Source organism: Labrus mixtus, chromosome 7 (genome assembly GCF_963584025.1).
Source record: "Labrus mixtus chromosome 7, fLabMix1.1, whole genome shotgun sequence".
NCBI lineage: Eukaryota > Metazoa > Chordata > Actinopteri > Labriformes > Labridae > Labrus > Labrus mixtus.
The window spans coordinates 3947102-3974459 of NC_083618.1; the positions used below are offsets into that span (position 1 = coordinate 3947102).

At 39.7% G+C, this 27358-nt stretch overlaps 3 protein-coding genes across 8 annotated transcripts in view; all 3 read right to left on the reverse strand.

Moving 5' to 3' along the window:
- The window catches only part of LOC132977540 (paxillin-like), a 31710-nt gene extending 20737 nt beyond the window's left edge, over positions 1–10973 (reverse strand). The window contains exon 1 of the mRNA XM_061042172.1: positions 10744–10973. Within this exon, the coding sequence (XP_060898155.1) occupies positions 10744–10756 (13 nt within the window). The 5' untranslated portion in view covers positions 10757–10973. The remainder of the gene's footprint in view (positions 1–10743) is intronic.
- Positions 10974–15256: 4283 nt separating this feature from the next.
- On the reverse strand, positions 15257–17857 carry myl2a (myosin, light chain 2a, regulatory, cardiac, slow). Its single transcript, XM_061042174.1, has 7 exons — positions 17789–17857; positions 17179–17271; positions 16537–16612; positions 16268–16372; positions 16105–16183; positions 15836–15884; positions 15257–15584 (listed from the first exon to the last, which is right to left on the reverse strand). The coding sequence occupies exons 1-7, from the start codon at positions 17789–17791 to the stop codon at positions 15480–15482; spliced, it is 510 nt and encodes a 169-aa protein (XP_060898157.1). The 5' UTR covers positions 17792–17857; the 3' UTR covers positions 15257–15479.
- A 2346-nt stretch (positions 17858–20203) lies between these two features.
- cita (citron rho-interacting serine/threonine kinase a) overlaps positions 20204–27358 on the reverse strand; it is a 36550-nt gene continuing 29395 nt past the window's right edge. For all 6 annotated transcript variants that reach the window (XM_061042180.1, XM_061042176.1, XM_061042179.1 and 3 more), the window contains 10 exons: positions 27144–27279; positions 26478–26617; positions 26225–26317; positions 26009–26117; positions 25678–25806; positions 25504–25584; positions 25334–25412; positions 24873–25055; positions 22629–23016; positions 20204–22241 (listed from right to left, as the gene is read on the reverse strand). In XM_061042180.1, the coding sequence (XP_060898163.1) occupies positions 22218–22241; positions 22629–23016; positions 24873–25055; positions 25334–25412; positions 25504–25584; positions 25678–25806; positions 26009–26117; positions 26225–26317; positions 26478–26617; positions 27144–27279 (1362 nt within the window). In that variant the 3' untranslated portion in view covers positions 20204–22217. The remainder of the gene's footprint in view (positions 22242–22628; positions 23017–24872; positions 25056–25333; positions 25413–25503; positions 25585–25677; positions 25807–26008; positions 26118–26224; positions 26318–26477; positions 26618–27143; positions 27280–27358) is intronic.

Sequence of the window (27358 nt, forward strand, 5' to 3'; positions counted from 1 at the left end):
AATACTTTTAATTTTTCTAAAAGCCCTTGACTGCCTAGCTCCTTCTTATATTGCTGACATGCTCACAGAATACTTCCCACGGTCACTTAAATGGATTTGAAACAAGTGCAGCCAGCACACAGATGTTACGGGTGACTTCAGAAATAGTCACAACCTTCACACCTCACTGTCAATATACACCCAGAAAGTAACACCCCCTCCGACATCTTTTAAGGAAGTTTAAGTTTCGTGTTCGACTGAGAAAAAAAAGTTTAACAAAGCTGGGGCCTACAAGGTGTCAAAGGAAGGTTCATTTGACCTCCTCTGTGGTTGTAGGTCTAATCAAGAAAACCTCATAAGCTCCTCAAACTGAAACTGACATGTGATTAGACGTGGGAAAATATGAGCAATGTAAAAAGTTTCTCATACAACTTAGGAGCATCATCTCAATGTCTCTTTGGTCAATATAATAGCAACAATATATATATGTGCCAAGATGGCGCCGCGGATGGTGGCCACGGTACTGCGCTCTCTACTACTTGTCGTGTTTTTGTTTAATTTAATAGTTTTCTGCGCCTCTTCTCTGGTCATATATACCAGAGAAGAATTACTAAGCATCGGACTGTCCTCTGCCAAACTTTTTTCACCGGTTCTCATTGAAGCAGAAAGTTTCGCAGAGATTATTGCCGGAGGAGCTGCAGCTTTCAGCTCAGCTCAATGTTTATTGTTGATATCTCCTTGGATCCACAATCTCTCGAGACCTGAAGAGAGACCTCCCACATAGACACAATCAGAAAGAAGGCCCAAGGACTGCAGAAAAAATCATTGGTGTCAACCTGCCCCCCATCCAGGACTTATACCAGTCCCGGGTCAGGAAACGGGCAGGTAGTATCACTGCAGACTCCTCACACCCCGGACACAAACTTTTCAAACTCCTCCCCTCTGGCAGGCAATACAGATCACTGTACGCAAAAACAACCCGTCATAAGAACAGTTTCTTCCCCCAGGCTGTCACTCTGATGAACACTAAACAGTCACAGAGTGTCAGACCTGTCGCGTGAAATGACTCTAAACCAACCGTCACTGTGAATATATATATATATGTATATATATTATTTAATTTAAATGATCAATCTACGCACACTTATTTATGTAAATACTGTAATTGACATCTTAATTGACCCATCTGTCACATAACTGCATTTTACTTATCATCATGTTACTTCAGCATCTTTTGCACTATTCACCACTGCACTGTTTCATCATGTAAATATTAGTCTTTTCAAGCATGAACAGCCATGCACCATCATTTTTGTTTACTTGTTTTGCCATTCTTTGCAGCTCTGGAAAAAAACATTATCAAACTGGGACACTCACATTATTTTACATGCCTTTTTCTTCACATCAGCCTTATTGTGCTGTTGATGCCTGTGGGTCGTACCGTATTTTTTTGCCTTGTGGGGCCAATAAAAATTGACCAATCTGCATCATTATATTTGAGTAAAACCATTCCTCAAAATTTTTTTTTTGTCAGATTCAATATATCAACCTCTACAGGACTCTAAGAATTGGAGAATTGGTATCTAAAATAAAATCATGTAGTCAAAAGATAAAACACCATTATCTTGCTGCCTTCCACCCACCTCCCCCTATTGGCCACAGTGGCAGGCTTAAAGTCGAACATGAAAGAAGTTTGTGGGCGTTAAAGCTTTCCTCTGGTTTTCTTGGTACCCCTGTGGTTATTTTGAGCATCTGTGTGACTGCTGCAGCGGTGAAGGCACTTAAGTACTGGGGGCACATTTCTGAAAGACAGTTCTGTGAACACCAGCTTCTTTGGAATTTTTGATGAAATGAAAGCATAATGAGAATAGATTTCAATGGACGATGATATGTTAAATCTTGCACAATTTTCATCGTTTGCAATCAACTGAAACACTTTATTTTCCATTTTATTTTGTATGAAGTAGATTCTATATTTACATTAAATACAGTCATCAGATGCTTTGTCAATGTTGTTTTTAAATGATCATTATATATACACAGTTACACGCCTGTTTATTCACTTAAGTGTACATATACAGTATAATAGTAATAAGGTAATTTGACCTACCTTTGTCCCTGTTTTTAGTTGTAAGTGCTTGTATATCTTTCAAACCCAGCTACACTCTTCATAAGTTGCTCAGCAAAGGAAGTTTTAGCTGACGTTGCTGACAATTGCTGGCTACACCAGAAGTCCCAAACGTTGTGAAAAACATCAATAGTTTGTATCATTCTAAGATGAGCTGATTGTTAGATTTGTGGACACAGAATTGGCATTTTACACAGATGCACCATTGTAATTCTACTGATTTCAAGTATTCATTGCCTCTCCTTTTTCTTATGCATGCTTCTTTTTTTTTTTTTTATCAAAATGATTATTCAGGAAATACAGTTCCCCATATTTCACTTTCTGCTATGTTGTGCTGCATGTTTGGCCCTGTGACAAATGGTTGTATAGTAACATTGTTGTTATTTTGTAAATGCTTTGGTCTTTATAAGTTACCTTAAGGAAAACATGCTCATTAAAGTGTATACACTTTATAACAATGGTCATCACAAGGTCAATGTACAGGTCTCTTCTTGGACTTTAAACTAGACATGCTCCATCTGAAGACTTTAGGGGAAAGAGGATCTTGAACTAAGACTTTTCTTTGTCAAACCTGCTGTTATATATTTGAGCTCATTGTTTGACTTAAAAACATGGCAGGTAAGAAGGAAGGATGGATTGGCTGATTCTTCATTCCCCTTTGAATCAATTCTGTCTGGTTCTGTCTTTTCTGGGTTGAAGTAGGTCACATCACCAGAAACAAACAGCTCTTTGTCCCCCTACAGCAGGACGAGCACAGGAAAGAGGATGGAGAGGAGGGACTGGGAGGTCTGCAGACTAGATGATTCCACTAAACAACAAAATTGGATCGTGGGTGCCACAACCTGCATATGTGTGTGTGTGTGAATATGTGTGGACTCAGGCTAAGCTCACACCCCAATAAACCTGACCTAAGAATCACTGATGCTGTCATTAAACCAAGTGGGGTCTAGATCAACCATCGTAAATTATCCTCTTTAAAAAGCCAGATGCTGATTACAACTCTAACTAAATCGCACGCACGCACGCACGCACGCACGCACGCACGCACGCGCACGCACCACCCCCTCCAACTTCCCAATTCATCAAAGGCCTTCATTGTGGTGGCTTTATAGCCCAAATAGGGCAGTAACAGCAGTGTTTTTAGACTTTTTAGACCTGCACTGAGGCAAGAGGAAACTCGCTGGGCTCATTTCCTGGGCTCATTAGAGGGAAGACTGCAAAACCCGGCAGATGTGTTTGAAAGGCAAACTGACAATTTGACAGCTCCATTTAATATGACAAATAAGCACAACATGGTGGAAAACATTTATATAAATTCAACAACAGTTTCCTTTTGAACCACTGCTTGAATCCTGTTTGTGCCACAAATAACATTTTGCAACTACTGTGGCATAATTAATTCGAAGCAGAAAGGTTACACCAGCTTGTTTTCCTATTACAGTTTGCAACACAGGATCGCATCGACTGAGCTGTCAGTCACTGTCAGTGTAGGGATGATAATCTCTTAAAGTCAGCAGGGTTCTCAATTCTTAAGAGCAGGTTGATGACAGCTTTAGGCATACACACATTTAGTATAAGAAAACACTACAGAATTTGTTAAACCACAACAATTTTTTTATTTTGTTGCTCCATTTTTTCAATGACCGCATGCTACATCAAGCTAATGAGCAGTTTTGGTTGCCTGAAAACAATGTTGAAAACAGAATATACAACATGAATTAAATTCCAGTTTTAAAAAGACCTACAGCCAACTAGTTCCATCTGGTCGCATAACAGAAGTGTTCAAAAAATAGGACAGGATGAGGCATGTCCACAAGTGATCATGACTAACATGATGTCTGCAACCTACAGAAGGCTATTTCACTGGTGAGACTTTCTGACTTCTACTTCAGCAGAGCGGTCACTTCCTGTCCTGAAACATGTCTGACTGGAAGAGAAGCTGCTAAATAAAAAAGGCTCGTTGTGCTCTAGAGCACTACCTGTTAAGTTTGTCAAAGTTTTCAATTCATCAATACTTTTTGATGACGCATTTTTAATACGACGACACAATCATTATCTAAAATAACTGGATTTTATCAAGTGTTTGAAAACTGCAATGAAGGGATAAACCAAATTAATGTGTATATCTACATCTATCTATCGCTACAGATTGAAGACAGATCTAACAAAGATTTCGGCCGATATATCAGATTTATTTTCTCTCCCTAATATCGATATCTGACCCAAAAACCCCATATTGGTTGGACCCTAGCTTTTACCTACCTATCTACCTTTATAGGGGACAGTGGAAAGAGAAGCAAACAGGAGCCATTTTCACATAAGCACTATGGATAATATCTAGATATTTGCAGGAGGACTTCTCCAGAGATTTTCCCGACCTAGCCGTTCACATATGCTCCTCACAGCGGGGGACTTTCCCTGTCAGAGGGGAGGGGGGGCGGGGGATTTCCTGAGGTAAGACGTGACGTAAATAAACAACGCGGAAGTAGCGGCCGTAGCAACAGAGTCCGCTACACGACGTTATAATGAGAATATTTGTCTTTATATCAATGCTATGTTTAATCCAATGGAATGACAACATCCACAAAAGAGTGGAGAACAACATACTGAAGAACAGAAAACAGAATGGAGACGTTTAATTACGTGCACGGCGATGTAGCAGACACTTTAGCTGGTCACTGTATATAACCGTCACTCGGGTCCCATTGGCTCAAATTGAAATCTCCCAAGTATATGCGGCCGCATTCAGACATCAACTCACTCAGACTTTCTGCGGATAAAATACTAGAGGTCTGGCCGGAGAAACTCCGGGTAAAGTCTGCGCGAAAAATGCGTTCACACATAGCCTAAAGAACCTCCGGGTAGCCAAATCTCCGGAGTTTTTCAGGAGATTTCCATATGTGTGAAAAGGGTTAGGGATAAGAGAGTCATGCAGCAAAGTGCCAAGGGTCGGAAATGAACCTAGCACGTCCACTTCAAGGACTATAGCCTCTGTACGCAAGGTTTGCGATATAACAACTAGGGTATACAGCGCCCCCTTCGGTCATATTTTTAACCAAAAGCTGCTGCAAGCCAAAGAAAAGAGAGCACTGTCTACAGTTCACAAATATATGTCATTGTATTTATCCAATTTAGACAGAGAGCAGTCATTTTCCTGCATTTATTGGTGACCAAAAACAAGAAAGTAGATAACACTAGGATGTCTTTTTTGTTGTTGCTGTGGTTTTGAAACAGTTATTGATATCATTTCATTTGTACTAGTATCATATCCAAGTTTAAAATTCTGGTTTTGTGCCAGCCCTCAAAACTGTAGGGATCCTAGTCTTTCATTTAAACTATACACTGTTCCTAACCAGTCATATTTTGCTTGAGCCCCCAAGAGCCTAAATATGTTTTCAGCTTGAAGGCCTTTTTCCACATAAACACTGCCTCCAAAAACTTACAGTAGCTGTTCTTATATCGACCCTGCAGGCTGCTGTTATGCTGCGCTGGGCCTGTGAGAGATGACATGACGGTTGGCTGAGTGTAGAGCTGTCGCTGCTTAGTCAGCTTCCCCTTCAGAGCTGTCTGTCCACACCAGCAGCCTGCGATCAGAGGCTTGTGCGAGTGCTTGGTGTGTGTGTGTGTGTGTGTGTATGCATGTTTTTGTGTGTGGATGCACCATATGTCTCAAAAGCCTCACAGCATTTTCATCTTAAAGTCAAACAGATGGACAAATGCTGGAGGAGATACAGAGGATTTTCTCAAGCCTTCAGATGCTACATTGATTGTGTGATTTATATGCATGTGTCACACACAAGAGACTTATCATCAAGTGCAGACTTGCCCTTTGCTGCATTAAGTCGAGGGTTACTGAAGATGTCATTTGCAATGACAAAGTGTCAGGCTTTTCAGCTTAAGTGAAGAGGAAGTTAACTGAAGAGGGTTTTTTCCCAAATCTGGACAGACTTTACACTCTAAATAGTGTAGCAGTGACATATTTTAATAAAATTGGTGGAGTAACAAGAGAGTAAAAACATAACAAAATGACAAATGATAAATCTCTGACATGGAAAACATGGAAACTGATCTTTTCAAATCAGATTTAGGGCCAATTTCATATATATGTGGAACCAAATCGCGTTCGGGTCTGATCTTTTGCAATGTGACTTCAGTCTGAACAGCGAGGATGGAATGTGATTTTGATGTCACTCTTTGGCAGCACGAGAGGGGGCTTACATGACAAACCATGTTCATCAGACCCAGGCTTCCATGATCATGGACAGGTCTGCCATCAGCAGATTGTCATTTTTTACAAACTCAGGGCAAACTGTGCTATTAAAAAATTACGAAGAAGTTCAATAATCCAAAATAAAAACAAAAGCTGTACCAGCGAATTCAGGAAGAACTGAGAAAAAAAAGTCTGACAGTGAATGAAACGTATGATATTGTTTACTGCACAATAAATCTGAAAAAAATAATCCCCTTTTCTAGACTTTAAATAATGATTTATCATATCATGTGTATATCACGTTTGAATTTTAAAGATGTTATGTTTTAGCTGCAGCTCCGGTGTTAAACAGAGCGGCGTATTTCTTGTAAAAATTAATGAGAAGACTTAGCAGAAAACAGCAAGTACGCTTTTAATCCTCGCTTTCTTTAGCCTCTGTTGTAGGATGACAACCGTGAAGCCTAAAAAGACAGCGTGTTTGTAGGCCTCTCCGTGATCAAGAGATCTGATTGTCAGTAAATACAGATCTTGCAAGCTTGCAGGATCAATGCAGACTAAGTTTAGTGCAAAGATTGTAAACAGGGGGATACAACTATCTTGTATCCAACCAAAAGAATCAAAATCAAACTATCAGAACCTCTGAAGTTTCAGGGTTCACTGGTTAGGTTTTTATTTCATACATACAACAATTAAAGAGTAAAGTTGACATGTTTGGGCTATGAGGGATATATGTGTTGAACTATTGCTTGGCAGGGAGCAGTAACTTTGAGTCTGCTGCCAGCTGAGGAATATGGCTCCTGTAGATCACAAATGTATTTTTTACGGTTTGTTTATTGCTTAAATAAATAATGAGTATTTCTGCTTTTTGTAGTCCTTATGCTAAGATCACCAGTTACCAGCTGTAAGTTTAGATTTAGCATACATGAAAGTGGTATCAATCTTCTCAACTATAGGCTGCAAATAAACATGTTTCCGAAGATATTATCAAATGATTGAATTACAGTGTCGCTCTGTGACGAGCACAGCAATCATTTGTATCCATGTTAACAAACGTCATTAAAGATATTTGAAAGTCTAATGATTTCACGTCAACCAAAGTTGGACTTTCTTTAAAGGGTTGTAAAAACAAAATGACTTCATGAATCCTAAACCGTTTTCTTTAACACTTGAACAAATTTACTATTTAAAGAACTCCAGGGACTGTAGAGTCACTGCAACATTGCTGAATTATTATTAAAATGAAGATGAAAGCTTAGAATTGCTGTAAATAACACTGACTGATAAAGCTGAGCTGCTAGCAGACACAATAAGCTTATTATTCAGATAGAATGTGACTCGGATGTCGTTTATGCCTTTTCATGTGGAGGAAATGTCAAATGTCCACATGTGAGCTGTCTGACGTCTCTTTTGGTGTATCAACAATGAACAGACCTAAATTTAGACTGGGTAGAGTATCTAGGCTACATCAGATCTCATTTGGAGTTGGTGAAGAACTACTTCACCCACGCCTACTTCATGAGTGACATTTCCAACACTACAGCTGCCGTACTGACGCTGCTCTGGGGAATAATTTCACATCAAATGATGCTACTAGAGAGCGACAGTAAAACAAATCAGAGACTGGGAAACAGGAGTTACTCCGTTTGCAGACATGATAAGGGAAATACTGGAAGATATTGGAAGGTACTGCAACTCAAAGTCACTACAGAGAAGTTAACTCGGGAGGCTATTTGACATTCATGTCGTGTTGGTGCAGGCCCAGAGCAGTGAGGCAAGGAGCAATGCTTGGCAGAGCTGATAGCTGAGGAGGGGAGGTCAAGGAAAGTTTGCCTCAGAACAGGCCACAGCATCAAGTCTGCAAGATTGCATAAATAGAAGAAAACAACCATGTCATGCAGAATAAAGAAGTTTTTCCTGTGTTGTTTCCAGTTCTGACTTTGATTACTGGCTTAATAAGATAAAAAAAATAAGACTGATGTTTGAAGATTAAGCAATTGCGTCCAAGCATCACATCCGAATCTTCCTAATCTGCTCTTCTGCAAATTCAGCCAGCTTTAAACTGTCGATAGATTGCAGCCTGCAGCTTCCTATGTGGTTTACCACAGGAATGGTGGGAAGTGCAGAGGGAGAGAGAGAGAGAGAGAGAGAGGGTGGGGCAGTGCAGTGTTTAAGGAGGACAAATTTTGGCCGAAGCCCAATCCCCTGCATGTGGGATCTGATCCACCCCAACGCCCTGACTGTGAGCAGCTCCCTCTGCTCCCACGCCTGGTGCTGAAGGAACATGAGGATGAAGAAAAGTGAGTGAAGATCACAGGAGAAGTGGTTTAAGGGGAAAGCTGGCCTACTGCTGCTTTCATGTCACAGCTGTAAGGGCAGTTAAGGAGCGGGAAAGTGTTGGAGATATAGGAAAAGAGATCTCTGCAGGGTTGGTTGAGGGTTTTTGAGGTGCCACTGCTCGCACTCGAGATGAAGTACTTTTGCTAAAAATACATCCAGGCTTTGTTGTCCTCTCTGAAATCTGAGGTGGATGACTCGCTGCTCTCTCAACTCTCAACTTTTTTGGAAGGGGCTTCCTTTGATCCACAACTGCATTAAAACCCACTTTCAAACTTCAGAACATTTATTTTGTGGATTGATCACATACACTTTTCCCTCTGTGGCTACAATCCAATACGTGGACAGCATACAGACTTGGAAAAAGATGGCATTTGACATTCTCTTAGTTTAAGTGACATGTTTGTACAGGTCTCTGCTAAAACGATGACAGAATTTACAACCCTGAGACATGGTAATCACACAGGGTTGTGTAACACTCTTTTTTTAAGCAGCTACTTTAAGGAAAGCCCTTAACCTGTGTAAGCTGAGAAGGTATCCATAAATATTGACTGGATATAGAATGACCCATATTCTTAGCGCAGTCTCACTTTCACCACCATGATAACAACCACAGAACTAGGTTTTGGCAAAATCTACATATATCCAGATGTTTTGCTGCACCAAAGTCTATTTTTTAAGCAACACAAATGTGCAAGTGTTAACAGCATTACTCAACTCTGAATGCGAACAATATGTTATTACAAAGTTGTGTCTCTGGTTGCAAGTCCACCTACAGAGGGTGGTAATACTTTTCTTGATGGCTTTTGCAGGAGATTTAACATCTTTGACTTCGCAAATGCAGCTGGGTGTTTTTTTTTTAGCAGCCAATGAACCTGACTCCTTCATGGATGTCGAGCTAAACTTAACCTTACAGTTGTCAGGTTAAAACTCAAAGCCTTGTAAACACAAACTGGCCAGTCCATGCTTGTGAATGATTACAAGAAAATCCTCTGATCCTGATGGCATTGTGTGAGCTCCATTACTCCAGCGGCTTCCCTCTGTTTTTAATTAGGCAGCACACTTCTACAAAGCTGAAGGAGGTCTCGATAGCTGCTACATAAATGATTCTTCCACATTGAAATAAACTTGTGAAAGATCCCGCAAGGTGTGTGGCGGTCTTATTATATCCACTTCTCACAGTGCCAGGCTCAAACAAGAAAAGAGAGTGTGTGGCTCATTGCAAGAATTTAAACAAGAAAACCTGGAGAACCAGGATACACTGTGCATGGGGAACATAATGCTGAGCTCTGCACACCCTCCCTGTCACTACAACCTACCCCCAGGCTATACTTTTTCTCCTGCCACCAAATGTGCCATAATTCACCGTGTGAAGCTCATCTTATAGACGGGCCTCCAGGTTTCATCTAGTAACGCATTTATGAGCAAATTCAGCAACACACACCTGAAACCACGGCTGAATTCAAGTTTAAATTGGTGTGTTAAATGGGCTACAGAGGTAATGATCATTCAATGGGATCACTCTCTCTATATTGATTATGTTATGCCAGAAAAGCAACTGTATACATGCAGTTAAGACCTGGCAATCTGCAGGTAGGACTCAATAGGCCAGTGCCTCATCAAAAGTCAATGAATGTATTAGTGACTGGAGGGTAGTAGAATAAGGAAGTTAAAGGAGCCTTGCAGCTGCCTGGCATGTCTAGAGATGTGGAGGAATTGTACTCGCCTGAATACACTGACAATAAACCAGCCAGAGCTCTCAGTCTCCATGACACGATTTTGCTAAACACACAACAGCTAATACACAGGTCAGTAAGGCTAATTATCACAACACAGCCGATGCCAGTGCTTCTTGAAGCCAGCATGCGGGGCCCTTCTTTGAACCTTACATCGCGCTGTGCTCATCTGAACCTGAATAACTTAGCCTTACCTTGACATTACAAACTCAAATAGACAACTGTTATCGAAAAACCTGCTTTAAAACATTTCGTTTGGTAAGAATACAGCTTTAACACTAGCGTTAAGTGTTCACGCTAACACCACAAACACACCCGCGCTGTGTAAATGTTGCGTTCAGGGCGGGTGAACTTACCTAAATCATCCATGTTGGCCGGAAATCGTTCCAATGCTGAGAACCGGGGACCGGGTCCTCCTCCGTCGATCACAGCTGGACTGAAAGCAGCCGAGTCGGCTCCTAAACCGTCAAAATCTCCGGTCAAAAATCTCCCTCGTTGAGTTGAACACAGTGAAGTTTCTGAGTTCCTGCTGCTCGGCGAGCTTTAACCACACTCACAATCACACACATACCCTACTACTGCCCCCCCGGAGTCTCCTGCAGCCCACATCCAGCCCCCTGCCTGCCCCCAGCACCTACACACAGGGACCAGCGACATCTAGCGGCGGAGAGTGGTACTGTACCATTTCCTTTTCTTTTTTTCAAACATTTTAGATGGCTCAATCATTGAATGAAATAGATTGGATTTGGACATCTACCTCATCACAGAAATAATATGCAGGTTAATGGCAGACCTGTGTGTAATCTTTTAAGTTATTAATTTATTACTGTACTTTTTACTGATTTTATTCCTTAGTAGATTTTTAGGTATAGGTATTTATGTGTCTATGTAACATGTTTTTCTTGCAGAAAAATGACAAATAAACGAAATCTTGAATCTATTATTTTTCAAACTCTTTTTAACGAAACATATTATGTGAAACAAACAAATAATAATAACATGAAGCATGAAAGCGATGCAATTCATTAAAAATAAGAGCGTTTCACTAAATACGTTTTTGTAATTTTAATAAGAAAACTACCGTAAAAATTGTTTTCATTTTTTTGCAAGGGGCCAGTGATAACTCCAATGTCCAAAACAAGGACAACAAGGAATGAGGTTTGCAGTAAAATTATCAAACTAACTGCATAATTTCGATTTTTTTATTTTCAGAATCAGAATCAGAAATACTTTATTAATCCCAGAGGGAAATTCGGTCGTTACAGTTGCTCCAAAATATACAATACAGCAGTAGAAATATAGTAATAAAAATATTAATCAAATAGAAGAGGAATATAAGTAAGGTTTCAATAATAGGTACAATAAATATTTACATGAATAAGAGTAAGGTGGAATATATACACACATTTTCAAGATTATTGCACTGTTTTCTTCAATATTGCACTTTGTTATCATGGACAAAGTTATCTCTGATTGTCATTATAACATACTATACCTTGAAGGGGAATACACATTGCAGCATTTACTTTTTAACTTTAATTATTGCAGTTAATCTCATCAACCAATGTCATTTTGCTATCCAATTTCAGGGAACTTGCAAGACAGGAATTTATATTTCTTGACATATATGTTCACACAAACATTCATACAATCAAAGGTTTTACAATGTGCAGTTTTATATTTATTGCGCTATTATCATTTCATATGATGATATTCAATTGTACTCATTTCATTTCTTACCTCGTAGGCTGTCTTTTGTGTTCTGCCTCCTTAGTCCTGTCTTGTCATATTGCAGCTATTATTTCTCCAAATAATTTGATGCAGCCTTGAATTAGCCAGGACAGGCTCTTTGCACTTACATGTAAGGTTACCATGTGCGTACTAAAACTAAGCTAATCTGCATGTGGTGAGAAAATTATTTAAACACAAAGTTACTAGGAATAAAAACTGTTTGTTAGTTTGTCTTAGACTTGGTGACAGAGTCATTGCCACCCCTCTTTGTGGATCTTCTGAGTAATAACCTGACTCCCTGCTGGACTAGAGCGTGCACTGATATGATCAAGGCATAGTTTCAGAGTCTGCTAATTCTGAAGGTTAGCAGAGAAATGTCATGTAACACTATAGTGTTATTTGTCTCCCTATTACAAAGGATGGATGACTTGACTGGCCGCGAAGGCACAAACAGTGTTCCTGAAACTACAAAGGACCCTGTGGAGATGTTCAGGAGAAAAACACTGTTGCAAATTCCTCTGCCAGGCCAACAAGGCCTTCTTCCAGAAAACAAAGGCATCTGTTAAAAAAAAATACAAAATACCTGAGGAAACAGAATTCAATGACCTGATCAGCCAGAAGACACAGGCATCTAGCATCTTGGTTATAACAACAGCCACACAGACTCATTGAGAAGTACTTGTAAGTTCTGTCATGCAGGGAGAATACAAGAATCTGAAAAACACCGCAGAGGAGATATGGCTTCCTAAAAAGGCAAGTTACTGGGATTGCCAACAAACTCTTCCTGCAAAGGAAGGAGGCATGGATTAGAGAATAAGAAATTGCTGCAGAAGGGTGAACACCATCCCCCATTAAAGTGAGGAGTGTGAGGTCCAAGATAGAAATAAGGAAATAAGACCATGCACATCACCAAATCTAGTTAGAGATAAGTACAGGAGCAGTTTAAAGATGAGGTCTTCTGCTTGTACAGGTTACTGGTAATGAGTAGTAGCAGGCTTTGGAAATGGCTTCACTGACAAGTAATCTGGTTAATCTAGTTCTGTTGCAATTTTTCAATAAACCTTCACTGAAAAAAAGAACAGATTAATTTACTGGCCAGAAGAGATACAGACAAAGGACCTCTGCCGGAAGAACAACCTTTTGATATTATGTGAAGACACACACACACACACACACACACACACACACACACACACACACACACACACACACACACACACACACACACACACACACACACACACACACACACACACACACACACACACACACACACACACACACACACACACACACACACACACACACACACACACACACTACTTTTTATTTCTCAATGGGGGATAGAGACTAAATGCCACTTAGAGCTGTATTAAATCTCAATATCAACCTCTGTGGGAGATTTAATTGCAGCTTCAGCAGAATGTTCAAAGCTTCCACGGATCAATAATTGGTGTAATACTACTTTAATATTCCTGCAGGGATTTGTGTTTTATGTGTTTTCACGTGTTATTAGCTGGATTTGGGTATGAGCTATCAATTTAATATTGCTGCATGATTATTTATACGTTTTCTTGCATTGTATTCATTAATTTTTCACATTGAAATTGTATTGATAATTTTTGGTTGCTCATTTGATTTATTTCATCTCATTTTCTCAGTGGCCGCTAGGGGGTGCTCATGTATGAATGCTGCTCAGAATCATTATGGGCTACTGTTCATTTGTGTAACAGCTTTTCATGATCTCGTTGAGTTAAACTGGCAGCCCCTTTTGTAAATGTCTGTTTCACTGGTTTTTTTTTTAGAAATGCTGTAGCAGGATTCTCAGGTGTTTAGTTCAAATATATCTCTGCACAATACGAGACCAGCAGGGCAATCTTTTCAGAGAATATCTTAGTAATCGTAGAAATACAGATGTGCTTTAAAAAAGCAATGGTCTTCTCAGTTATGGTCAAAACTAAAATAAAACTACAGATTAATACAAAACGACATCTGTGTAAAAAAACCATCCTCCCATACTGACAATAATTTCAAGTCAAACAAAAAAACATAAAAAAACAGGAACAGGCCCAAGAAGCCACACATCCAGTCTAATGAGTGTAAACAAGTCATGAAGAGCCATTCATTTACTACAGCATCAATAGTCAAATGATCCCACTTCTGTAAATGTACAAAGCATGGGGTCTTTTTTAAAGTGAGAAATAAGCTAATTTAGCCCACAGTTTGGCACTATCAGAAGATAGTTAAGTTAGTGATTTTTCTGAGATATCTGGAAAAGCCAAATGTTTTATTTAACCAATGAATGAAAACATGTTGGTATCAACAATTTGATTTTGCTTTTTGTGGGAAGAGGAACTCCATACCAAGCCCAAACTTATTTTATTAACAGATTTTTAAAGTAGAGTTTGGTGATTATTCTCTGTTGGGTTGTCACTAAAAATGATCTTTCATGTTTTTTTTTCATTGACATAGTCGTTGGCTGTGCTTTAGGTACAACTACTGTGAAAGGGATAACGTGTTTCCAATAGCTCACGTTGTTTTCCATCTGCAGTCTTTCTCAGAGATGGTTAAAACAGGAAACATAAAAATGAGCTCAAAAGTAACTTAATCCAAGCAGTTATCCCTCACCACTCCCTACATGTCTCAGAGATTTTTACCCCCGACCCCTCCCTCATTACTCCACCAAGGATTGGCAAGTGGTCTCGGTGAGGGTTGAAAGGATCACTCGGTGGCATCCTATTGTGTGCCTGACATCCAAACACCTCAGCATAGTATCCCCCTCGTCACATCATCAGAGAACTAAAATAACAACAGGGCTTTGTCTTACTGAAGTCCTCTGTTTCAGTAGCCAAACATTTTCACGTGCACACAAATACACAAAGGCACTCTCACAGACAATGCTGCACATGTGCTTTGGATGAATCTCTTGGGGATTTTAAAGAACCTCCAACTGCACATTCACTACCTAACATGGACTCACAGGACTAGCTGGTATAAACATGTGTTCAAGAAGTAATCTGATGATCCACCACTCTCAGCAACACAACTGCAATTGCATAGACTCAGACTGTACACTTTGGAAACCCTTTTTAATTACAGAGTTTTAAAAACTCAGAGATGGAAGGAAACACAGGTTGGTTTCTGTTTTTGCACACTTTTATTAGACAAACATGCACAGCCATAACAAATGGATAGTTTCTGTAAAAGTAATGGTTTTGAGTGTTGATTGTCTGATTTTTGGGGCTTGCAAATGCAGCCAATATAAAGCATGCGACACACACTCACAGCCCTTCAATGGCACTTTCAAGCCCTGTACAGACAAGTGATGGACTTTCTATCTGATGAACATGTTTTTCATGTTTTACTCCTGGTCCTTCTCCTCTCCATGGGTAATGATATGAACCAGGTTCTTGTAGTCCAGATTCCCTGCCACATCTGGGGGGAAGGCAGTGAACATCTGCTCCATCTAACCAACAAAAAACAACTTTTTTTAAAAATCTGAGATTTAGTGCTTAAAAACATATCACATTGTGCACACTAAGATTTAATGAATCACTGTTTTTTTGGTGTGAAAATGATTCTGACATGGATGTAAACAATCGTCATGGAGATTTCCTCTTTTTTTTTCTTTTTTTTTTTTGGTCTTTGCAATCAACCCAACACAAACAAAGCAGTCACACATCGTTTGGATAATTATTATGAACTATTAAAATGTACCTCTTCAGGCGAGAATCGGTCTGCTTGTGTCGTTAGCATCTGTGTCACGCTGAACAGGAAAAAGTCAAAAACATGAGATCTCAAAGCCTGTGTTCGCAATGGAAGAAAATTGTGCAGTTTATTATGATCCCACTTGTTTTGGTATTGTTCTGGGATGAATGATTGCAGGAAGACTCGGTCATAAATTGTGAGTTACAGCTTATCACTTAAATGAATTAGCATTTTGAAAACAGTTTTTTATGATGAGAGGAATGTGATGAGTCACTTACTAGTCCTTCCTCAGCACTCCTTTTGCCTCAGGGTCGAAGACTTTAAACGCGTTGAGGATTGTCTCCTCTGGATCAGCACCTACACACGTTTGAACAGTTCATACAGTTCTCCAAATATATATCGTAGTCCTTAAAATGTCATGATCTTAATTTTCATTCTTACCTTTCAGCTTCTCACCGAACATGGTGAGGAAGACTGTGAAGTTGACTGGGCCAGGAGCTTCTTTAAGCATCTCATCAATCTCCTCCTGTTTCACATTCAGACGCCCTATTGGACAATAAATATAAAAAAAACATATGGCACAAATTAATCAAACAGGTTGAAGAGAATACAGAAAATGGTTGATTTTGAATCTTGTTGATGGAGGACCTGTTCTTTCATTGACAACACTAAAAGCAAAATAAAAACAAATATGAATGATATCAGCATACCTAGAGCAGCAAAAGTGTCCCTCAGATCATTCTTGTCGATGAAGCCATCTCTGTTCTGGTCCATGATAGTGAAGGCCTGAGGACAGAGTACAGGACAGTATATAACAGTGAGTCTCTCAGCATGGAAAAGATGAAGATGTAGTAGCAAATACAAAAGTAGAACTCATATCAATCAAACAGTTTTCTCTTTCTCCTCTTAAATATTTTGTGTTCCATGTTATTGGTGAACACAGTTAAGTATTTATAACCTGTGAGCCCCCGGGGTTTAGCCCGGCATCCAGTGCATGCCCAGCAGTTTATCTGCAGCCTAATCACTGCTGACACAGTCTGGATGTCTGGGCACCACTGACTGTCATACCAGCATACCACTAGCACAATCTGCTGCCAATCCAAGGAAAGGAAAATAGACAGGTGGGCATACTCCAACCATGAACAATGGAAACAGAAAGACAAAGGAACCCGCGGAGGAAAGGGAACAAAAAGACCTCTGTAGGTGTGTATTTTAGAGATAGAAAATTCAAATCAAAACACTACACAAAGTGTGCCGACATCCATATTGATGTGCGATTGTGATGCTCTTATAATGATATTTTTTAGCAAATTGTAATAAGTAAAATCAAAATGTATTTAAGTAGCTTTCACCTCTTTGAATTCCTGGATCTGAGCCTGCTCAAACATGGAGAAAACATTGGAGTTGGCTCCCTCTGCTGTCCTCTTCTTGGCTTTCTTGGGGGCCTTTTGGAGAAGAGATGAGACAGCATGCCAGTTTAGATCAAGGTATATGTCATGAGACAATAATATAAAGGATAGATTGTTTACAAAAGGGAAAATATAAACACAAAACCTATAACAGACGGATAAATGGAACACAGTGCTCAGAGATTAAACTGCAAAAATGAGATGACTGCCAAAGCCAATATGATGGCAGTGATTTTTATTTGAAAGCATACAATAAATCAGTCTAGATGGCACAGCAACATGCAGTCACCTCTAAAAAGACAGGCAATTTAAACTTTGCAATATCAAACTACTTCCCATGTATTTTAAGGGGTTTAAAATCTGGTAATTATCTTAATCAGCAGTTCAATTTTTCAAAAAATATTTAAATTCATTGGAAAAAACTGAATATCTGTAGCTTTAAGTTATATCAATATCCATCATACATACACATGATAAACTATTGTACTGACATCCTTAAAGCCAAAGTAGTTCTGTCATTTCTCTGTCCGTGCATCATCAAACATTGACTTACCATGGCTGAGCAGCTGGGAGGTCAGACCAACAATGATGCCAGTGAACAATGGGAAGATTGTGGGTATCCTTTTGTAGCCCCAACCCTCAGCTTCACTGGATGATATTTATAAACTATGTCCTCTTTAGGAAGTGACAGGTAAATGATGCTGCATACAGCCGAACAGCATTACATGCTCACAAAAAAACAACATACACCCCCCCCCCCCCCTCAGGGGTAGCCAGTGGCACCGTGTTGTCACGATCTACGTGGGACAATGAGATTGGAATAACTGGTTTAGTATATCAAGAGCAGACTGAAGGTGAAATCACTTTGTCGCTCTGAACTCCTCTCTGTCTAAAGACGCAAGACGAACTCTAGGAACGTTTCAAATGCAATGTGTGCTGCCCAGGTAGAGCAAAATGTCCAACACAGATGAGATGATTCACAGATTTGTTCTTAGTATGCAGGTTTTCTTTCAGCGTGCTCGTTATAGGACACTTGAACTACTCCAGTGAGCATTTCTTAAACAAACAGAAATCCGCTTTGACTCATTCTGTCATGTGTTTTCTTTTAATCTGATAAGTATAACCCTTTTATTGTGTTTGTTATGGATAATGCAGTAAAGTCTATTTTTTTTTCCAAGCATCCGAAGAAGGGCGTGAATACTGATAAGTACAACAAATAACATTTAAACTATGTGTCGTAATAGTGCTGATGTAGGTGAAAGGAATTATGAAGAACTGAAACTAAAAATGTAAAAAAAAGAGTTTATAGTACATACTTTTAATGCAGATGTCAGCTTAAAGAGTAGAGTCTCAAAGTTTGGGATACCCAGCTCTCATTGCCAGAATCCTAAGGAATTTAAAAAAAGGTTTATTAAAGGTTTATTTTTGGGCTTTTTAGAGATAGGGCAGTGGATAGAGTAGGAAATTGGGGAGAGGGAGAGAGGGAGAGAGGGAGAGAGAGAGTCTACATTATATTCAATCTGGATACCAATCATTGTTCCCAAAGTGTTTAAATGAAGCAGTACAATCACACACCCATCAACCAACCAAGGAAGTGGGAAAATATAATTTGACCAGCAGTCATCAACTGCATTTGTTTCCGGTGGAAAGGTAGAGCGTGTTTAAAGTTATTTTTAAATGTCCCACAATGTTTAAATGTGCTACAATGGGTTTGAAATGACATACATTTGCACACTCAAGTCAAAAAGACAGTTCGGCCTTTTCATGCAAAAAGCAGACATTGAAGTATTTTCTATTCTATTCTCATTGACTCCAGACACTTGGAGATAGCGTAGGTTTGGTTTAAACCACCGGCTCATTGAGTCAATTTATTGACCTGTCAGGACCTGCGTTACCACCAGCCGTAGTTGCATTTCTGTCATGCTTCTTAACATGATTGGTGCCATTGTCCTTTCACCTATAAGATCATAGAACCGTAATGTAATGTGGCACAGCATGTATAACACACACTATTTATGTGACTTCATTTATTCCTAGTAAAGCACTTGCTAATGTGTATACCAATGAATCAAAGGCTTAACTGCCCCTCCTCCTCTTGTCCTCTTCTTTACCTTGGCTCTAATTGTTAATTCTGTCCATTAAACAAACTAACAAAGAAAAAATGTTCAGTCTCTAGATTATTTAAAAAAACAAAACAGTTAAAACAGAGGATACAGGTTAAGGTGGGAGTCATTTTAAAAGAAGTCTTTGCACTCTATCCTGGTGTTGAGCTTTTAAGAGCTCGTGAAACTAAGCTCCGAGTTGTTAGCGGCAGTAGGTGTGACATACTGAAGTGGAACTGTGCTGACAGTGAACACGTCCTTACAATGTGCCATGTCTCTGCACCATTAACAGGTCATCCTATATCACTTGTGGCTCTCAGGTCAAGAAAAGTGACAGTCTGTGATAATGAGGCGAATGGGCCGGGGTTAGAAGGTGAGGCGAGGCTGGGTGGTCTATATAAAGAGCAGTGCTGAAAGCCCCTCTGCGCACACTGACAAATAAAATGCTTGTTGATGAACGAACAGCAGATGTCAGCGGTGTCATCTCACAGTGTGTACAAGGAGGTCAGATTTATTAGAGTTATTGTTAACCAAACAGAGCAGAGGCTATTGTTGAAAACTCTTCTTCTCCATCAGCTCCTCCCAGCTCGCTGCAGCTACCGTGACTGGAATGGCAGGCCATCGTCGCATCGGCTTAGCACAGGGATCAGACGCCTAAAAATAGACTATCCGCCTCGAACACAATGGACATGGACAAATGGTCAGAAATGGCCTCAAGTGTGAGCAGTGAGGAGAAAGCATATGGGGGGGGAAAAGGCTTCACAGAAGACCAGGACTCTGTTGTGGTCTGTCGTTTATAAATCACTACATAATAAGTAAGAGTTGCATCAGAGGGAAAAAAAAAATCACAACATAAGGAGGAGAAGTGAAAGACAATGGTTATAATATTTAATATTCTGTGACAAAAATCTCTACAGGGAACGCTAATAAAACATTTGTTAGCAGACATCAATATCATATCCAGCGTTACAGCATTATGATTCTGGATCATGTGAACAGAAAAATCAAGTTAAAAAGAATAAAAAAATAAAATTTGAAGATGAGAAATCCTTTTTTATAGAATCTTATAGAGACCAGTGGGAAACTTGTGCAATCTGTAGCACTGAGTGCTTTCAATAGATTCATTAAACAGCTCCATCTTCTTGGCTTGAATACATTCAGGAAGATATATTTATGTCTTAAATTAACCCTCGATGTCGAAGAAGTCCTTGACCCTCTATTGAGCATACAACTGTTAAGAGACACACTCAGCATGTGTCATCAGAAAAAAACATGACTAAAAACCACCAAAATGTTTTAATTCCGTTGATCAGACGATGATGTATATACATATCATCCACTATTTCAGTTGTTGGCATGTTGACAGTGAAAGTAAAGATATATTTGGACTGACTTAAGCGACTTTTAAGGTTGGACTGGCTGTTGGAACATGCCAAGAATGCCTGGGTAAAAGAAAGAGTGTAACTATACTCATAGGAACTTGCTGTGCAAATTTGTAAGAGTTAAAAGGAAGGAGATGTTATTCACGTGCTTCGCTGTTAGATGGTGGACTAAAAATATAACCCAGATGAGGCTGAAGCAGAAGACAACACTCCATTTCATTTCAGATATACATATCCATGCCGTTTACGAATCAGGAATAAAAACAAAGATTATTTTCATCTTCACCTTGCACAATTTTGGGCTATATACAATATTAGGGGACATTGTACAAAAAGAAATGCTCAATTACTACGTGTAACCTTTGAACATGATCTTTTTTTCTCCGGTCGTTTAGTTCAGCACTGAGGTTTGGCCTTAGACGGGTGGAAGTGCATACACGAGTAGGATCCAGATACAATCACTCACTTGATAAAGAATGTTTGAACATGTTAAAAGAATATTTATCCGACATTCGAGAGGACACGTAATCACTTTTTTTTCTTTAACAAAAATAGACATGGCTTATCCAGCCTTGAAATTCCTTCTCAATATATATAAAATTATGTCTCGTCTATTTACAGTCAGATAACGTTCTGAAGGATTAGAAAGTCCTGCTGAGGATTGTGGGTAGTGCAGCTTTTTTTTCTTCTTTTTTTTTTTTTCCTTTTTAGTGTCAACCTATCCCAGGGCGGACAATCATCGGGTGTGTGGTTCAACAGGGCAGACAGGGCTCATGTACTTCAATATTATTTAAATGTATTTGTGCTCCAACCAGGTCAGGTCTCAATAACAAACCTCAGACTGAGATATCAGTGGAGAATGATTGTAATCAGCTGGTAATGATTGTGTGTTGACATGTCGGCGCATGGCTGGAGCCAGAAATGCTTTTAGATGTACAGAACTCTCCTGCCCTGATCTGTAGCTAATGTGTACAGAGCATGAAACAAGGCTGGATGTATTAATACTATTTCGAGTGAACCTCTCTTCGCTTGTGACTCACTTTGTAAATATTTAGGCATCAACTTGTAAGATAAGGTTGCTACGGCTGTGCTTTTCTATCATAGTCACTACTGTCTGGAGTTATCTTAAACCTAGCAAAACCCACTGAGGACAGTCTCAAGTTGAGAACTCCTATCCCATATTTCACTTTGGAAAAAAGTCATATCTAATCCCATCTACATCCTTAAATACATGGCAAAAAACCCTGCTCAGAAAGTTTTTAAATATGGCATTTTGTTGACCTTTATTGACTCGGATTGGTTCATTGAGAAAAATAACCTGACTCTAATGACATCAATTTATTTCTCTCTTTGCTGTGACTGCTACAGTGTTTTTCCTCCGTGTGGGTTTGTCAGACAAAACTGATGTGTGGCAGTGTTTCATCATGAGTAGGTGACCTTCTCACTGGTTTTTCTGCTCCATCTTTTTCCCTTTCCCAGGATGTGACTCAGCTGACTCTCAAACAGATGATTGATCCCAAACCTGGAGGATTAAAAAATTTAAGATTTATTCAAAAGCATGCATCAACTGGCAGCTTGATTGTCAAAATGATGAAATATGTTTACTGAAAATCAGAACTAATACACAGAATAAATAAAGCAGGACTCTGAGTGTAAAGGCATTTTTAAGTTTCTTGGCTAAACTGTTCAAGCATGTGCAAACAGTGACAATGCTAACATGCTAATTTAAGTAGAAACAAACAGGCCAGCTGAGTTTATCCTGTTAGCATGTTTACATTTGCTAATTATTAAATGCAATCCACCGGTTGTTCAGTCTGGGCCAAAATGTTGGACCATCTGATAAAAAGTTCTTGTGACAATAATTGTAATCTTGTAGAGTAGTTCAGAGTAAACAAAGGCGATGACTGACCTTGTTGACAGGGTTTATGGGCGTGCGACCAGAGCCAGTATGAAGTCTTTGGCGCTCTTCATATCGTCCGGGGGATCTCTCCCTGTGAACCTCCATCATTCGTCCAGGGGAGCGGTCCATGCGAGGGTCTGCCATGGCCCTTCCTGGGGAACGCTCTAACCGGGGGTCAGCCATGGCCCTTCCTGGAGACCCAACTATCCGACTCTCCAGCATCCTGCCTGGAGACTTCTCTCTCTCCAGCGGACGGCTCGGGGACTTGTCCTGTCGAAACTCTGTGCGTGCCTCTCTGTAGCGGTGAGGTGTGCCCGGGTCTCCATGAACCATGGGATTGGCTGCCAGTCTTTTAGAGATGTGCTCATTGTAGGAGGGAGGCCCACGCTTGTTGGGGCTGTAAGGGGGCAACCGAGGCATAAAGACGGGCAGGGAGCAATGGTCAATAAAAAAAGTGATTTTTTTTTTAAAACTGGGTCATGGGCTTTGCTTGGCACTGCCAGGTCAGTCGACAGATGTGTTGAGGATTGTGGACTACAACCACGATTGTATGCTAATCTAAGGGTATAGTTATCCATATGTAGAAGATGTCTACCCATCAACTGGACGTTTTTCTAAGTGAGAACAGGTTCAGCAGATGTAGCTACTGAAGAGCAAAGCAGTCATAGGTTTGCAAAGAGTTCTGCTATCAGTGAGCTTCATAAATAAAGACATCATTCTCACAACATAAAAGCAGAACGTGAGTCTTTATTTGATTATTTATTCTCTACATTTGACAAGACGCTTTTAAAATCTTTAAAAAATTTAATTCTGAAAACATATTTCAGGATTTGCTACAGATAAAAAATGAACTCCTCCTCCTGTAAAGAACAAAATGAAGGTGTTACTGTCCTGTCTGGATCGAACATAAAGGCCAAAATGTTCACATTTTCACCTGTGGATGTTGACCTGTGCCCAGCAGTGCCTGCTAATCCCAACGACCCTTCAATAACACCAGTGAACGTGAGAAAGGAGTGAAGAGTGGACTTTGCTTAAAAAAAAGGGAAAACCTCACAAAAAAAAACAAACGTGCAAAATAGGCAGGATTCTTTAGTGAACTGAGATACGAGGCAGAATCTTTCAATCAGTGGCTGTGATCGTTCATGTAGTCCTATTCTGCTTTTCTCCCTTAATAATAATATAAACATTTAATGTATAATAACAGCTAAGAAAGCTTATTTCTGTATTTTTGTTTTTCTTTCTGTGTACTTTGAAAACCTGAGAGCCTTTAAATGGTAAAATGGCAAATTGACTAAAGCTTGTGTAACGCATTTCTAGTCTTCTAACTACTATAAGCTGTTTTTACACCGCAGGTCACATACACACACTGATGCAGTGTTAATCTCGTCAACGAAATAAATGACGAAAATATTCGTTGAAGAAGGTCTTTTTAAATTAGTCAACTATGACGATGACGAGACGAAACTCCGCTATTTGGCGATTTGATAAATAATATTACTTCATCACCTAATTGACGAAAATGTGATGAAACGAAAACTACATTACAAGTGACGATTATCACTTGATAAAGAAGTGTTAAACCCCCTCAGCTGTTCTAAAATCATTGTAAACCATAGCAGACTTCATCAAAGCTGTGCGTGAGGTGAGTGCAACAATGTGCAGCCTGGAGCCTGCAGGTCTGTGAAGCCCCGCCCCCTGGAGCTTCTGATAATAAAAATAAATGCTGATTTTGTTGACTAAAATATATTTCGTACAGGAGACTATGACTACATTAGAAAATGGTGTGAAGATTAACACTGCACTGATGGCAGAGGATGCTTTGTTAAGTGTCTATCAGTATTAATTAATTTCATACACATTCACTCATTGCTGACACATCAGCGGGAGCAATTTGTGGTTCAGTGTCTCAACCAAGGACACTTCAACATGTGACTGCAGGAGCTGGGGAATCGAACCCCCGACACTCCCATTGAGAGATGAACAACTCTACCACAAAGCCACAGCCTTGCCAATAAAATAAAATGAATATCCTTTGTTTTAGATACAAGCCTCTGAATGCGAGTCCAAATCACAAAAAATAATCAATATATAACAAAGATATTAAGAAATGTGTAAAAGTTAAAGATTTGTGTGTCTTATAAGAAAGTGAAAGTGTACAGCTAACAACCAAAACAGACATGTTTGGATAGGAGTTAGGAGTAACTCTGTGAATAAATAATGAAGAGGACAGACAGTCGTTGTGCTTGTTCTCACCTGCGACCGGAGCCGTTCCGCTGCAGGTCTCCTACACCCTCTTGACTCTGGACCAGATTGCCCTTACAGCAAATGACCCTCAGTTTGTTTTGGTAGGAAGAAGCCAGGTAGATGGCCCCGGAGGAGATGGCTGGGCCAAGGTAGCGTGGATTAGGAATATCCAGGTGTGCGTATGAATGGGGTCTGTGCAGATAAACATTAGACAGCAGTGATTAAAGTGGATGATGCTTGTAATGGCTGAATTATGTTTTTGTTATCTGGTTTATTATGCCTCGTAGTAAAGCACTTTGGTCAGCTGAGGCTGTTTTTAAATGTGCTAGACACATAAACGTGACTAATATGAAATGTTACAGTAATGTAAAGGTGTATACAAAATGATGATGTTTACTGAGAAAACAATTTATTATCATAAAACCTAACAGGCGCACTGCTTCTGACAAATGAGCAGAAGGCGACCTTACCCCAGAGCAGCATGTCCCAGAATTTCAATAACGTCCAGAGAGTTGAAATAGGTCACAAATAGGTATGGTTCTCTATAGGCTGAAATGAAAAAAAAAGGTAATGTTATTAATCGTATATGTAAGAGAAACATTTGACAAGTGATGAAAGAAAACAAAAGATTTACACTTACCAAAGGAAAGAGGCAGGCGGCTCCATTTGATGTCATCACTTCTACTCCTGCGGCCATATGCGTCCACAAACACACCAAACTCTGTAAGAAAACGCGATTTATAACTCTATCCACTATTGGAATAAATGCACATTTTCCTTTCTATACACGTGCAGATGAAAAATCTGGGTTTACCATGGAAACAGAGCAGGTATTCGTCTTTCTGTGGAGCCGTGGTGACCTGGATGATGGAGATAGGGAAGCTGTGGGAGGACGCGGCAAAGACAGCTGAAGCTAGCGTCACATCGTTTTTATCAAGGAACTCTGTGGACAGAAATCAAATCAACATTAGTGAGCTCTTTCAGGTGTGAACATTTGAAGCTCACAGTCACAGAAACTCAAATGGTGCAGACTTTTAAGAACACCATCTGGATGACAGTATTTTTTTACTTTTTAAAAGTTACATCAAAACAGGATTTGTTTGCTGATGCCTACCATCAATACATCACAGTCTTGGTAGACCTACCTTCCAGTACATACTGCTTCATCTCAATCTCATAGAACTTGTTGGTGCCGATAATAATACTGTATCCAGTGAAGTGGATACAGCTGCAGGGCTCGGATGTCTCGATCTCCTGCAAATAAAAAAAAGAAACATTCTATGTCTCCCTGAAGAAAAACAAAGCATGTACTATCTTCATGAAACGGTCTCCTATATATCCATCTTTAAGGCCCCATTTACCTTTCTGATGCAGAACTTGTTCAGGCTTTCATTGTGTCTCAGGATTGTGATCTTGTTAGGCATAGCAGCACAGATACAGATGCCATTATCTATCTGTAAAGAAAGAACAAGACAGCAATCAGGCCAGCAGTAAATACCTGCAATCAGACAGCACACTGCTATGCTATTAGTGTTATACACAGCTCATTAACTGACTAAAAGGAGTCTACTCAGAGGTACTTTTCTCTGTTTAAGGTAAAAAAAACTAACACACCTTTCCAGAGGAAAACAGGTGGCATCCCTTGACTGTCTCAAAGATGAAGGGGTTCAGGTCAGGTGGAGCGGGGAGGTGGGACTGAGACAAAGACTGTTTGACCTTCTTGATCTCCACCAGACACAAGGCCCTGTCCTCTCCTGTAGGACACATAAAAAACACATCATGAGGAATCAGAAACACAAGAAATCTCTGATTCACTTCAGACAAAAATTAATAAATATATATTTTACTAGAAAGTCTTTAACAAGGCGAGACAACATGCAGGTATTATCTGATTGATTAAGACCATATCTCCCAAATCCTGTAGACCAGACAGTAGGGCTGTGCTCCAAAAAATCAATAAGGCAAAATATCGTCATGTGCTACTTATAAATACGTACATGTATCGCTGCAGATGTTACAGAATCGATATGGCTGCAAAGCTGTCCTGACAGTTTTGAAAGACAATGGTGCAGTTCACAATAACACCATAGCCATGAAGTATTTGAAGTTGTAGGATCCTTAATATGCTTCTGCTGTTATTCTAGTAGGACATGGTCATTATCCAAAATCAATGTATATCACGATATGTATCATATCGTGGGGTTGTAGTAGGGTGTCTTGAAAGATCATTTATTATAGAGAAGGTCAGAGAGTCAGGATCAGGTTTAAGTTTTTACTGACCAGTGATCATCAGAAGCTTGTCGAGGTCCTTCAAGACCTGGATCTGAAAGACGGAGGTCAGGCCGGGGATGTGGGTCAAAGAGTTCTTTATGACGTTGAGAGCATACAGACCCTCCTCTGAGCCGACCAACACAATCTGAGAAAGTGATCAAGTGAAAAAAAAATAGCCATAAACAAACAGGCAACGTATTAATGTCACTGTTCACCGTATATGT

Excerpts from the sequence above, each read along its gene's own strand:
- myl2a (XM_061042174.1), bottom strand. Across the intron at positions 16,613-17,178 it reads AGATCCAGGAATTCAAAGAG|GCCTTCACTATCATGGACCA; the intron begins GTGAAAGCTACT and ends CTCTGTCCTCAG. Across the intron at positions 16,373-16,536 it reads GGACACTTTTGCTGCTCTAG|GGCGTCTGAATGTGAAACAG; the intron begins GTATGCTGATAT and ends ATTGTCCAATAG.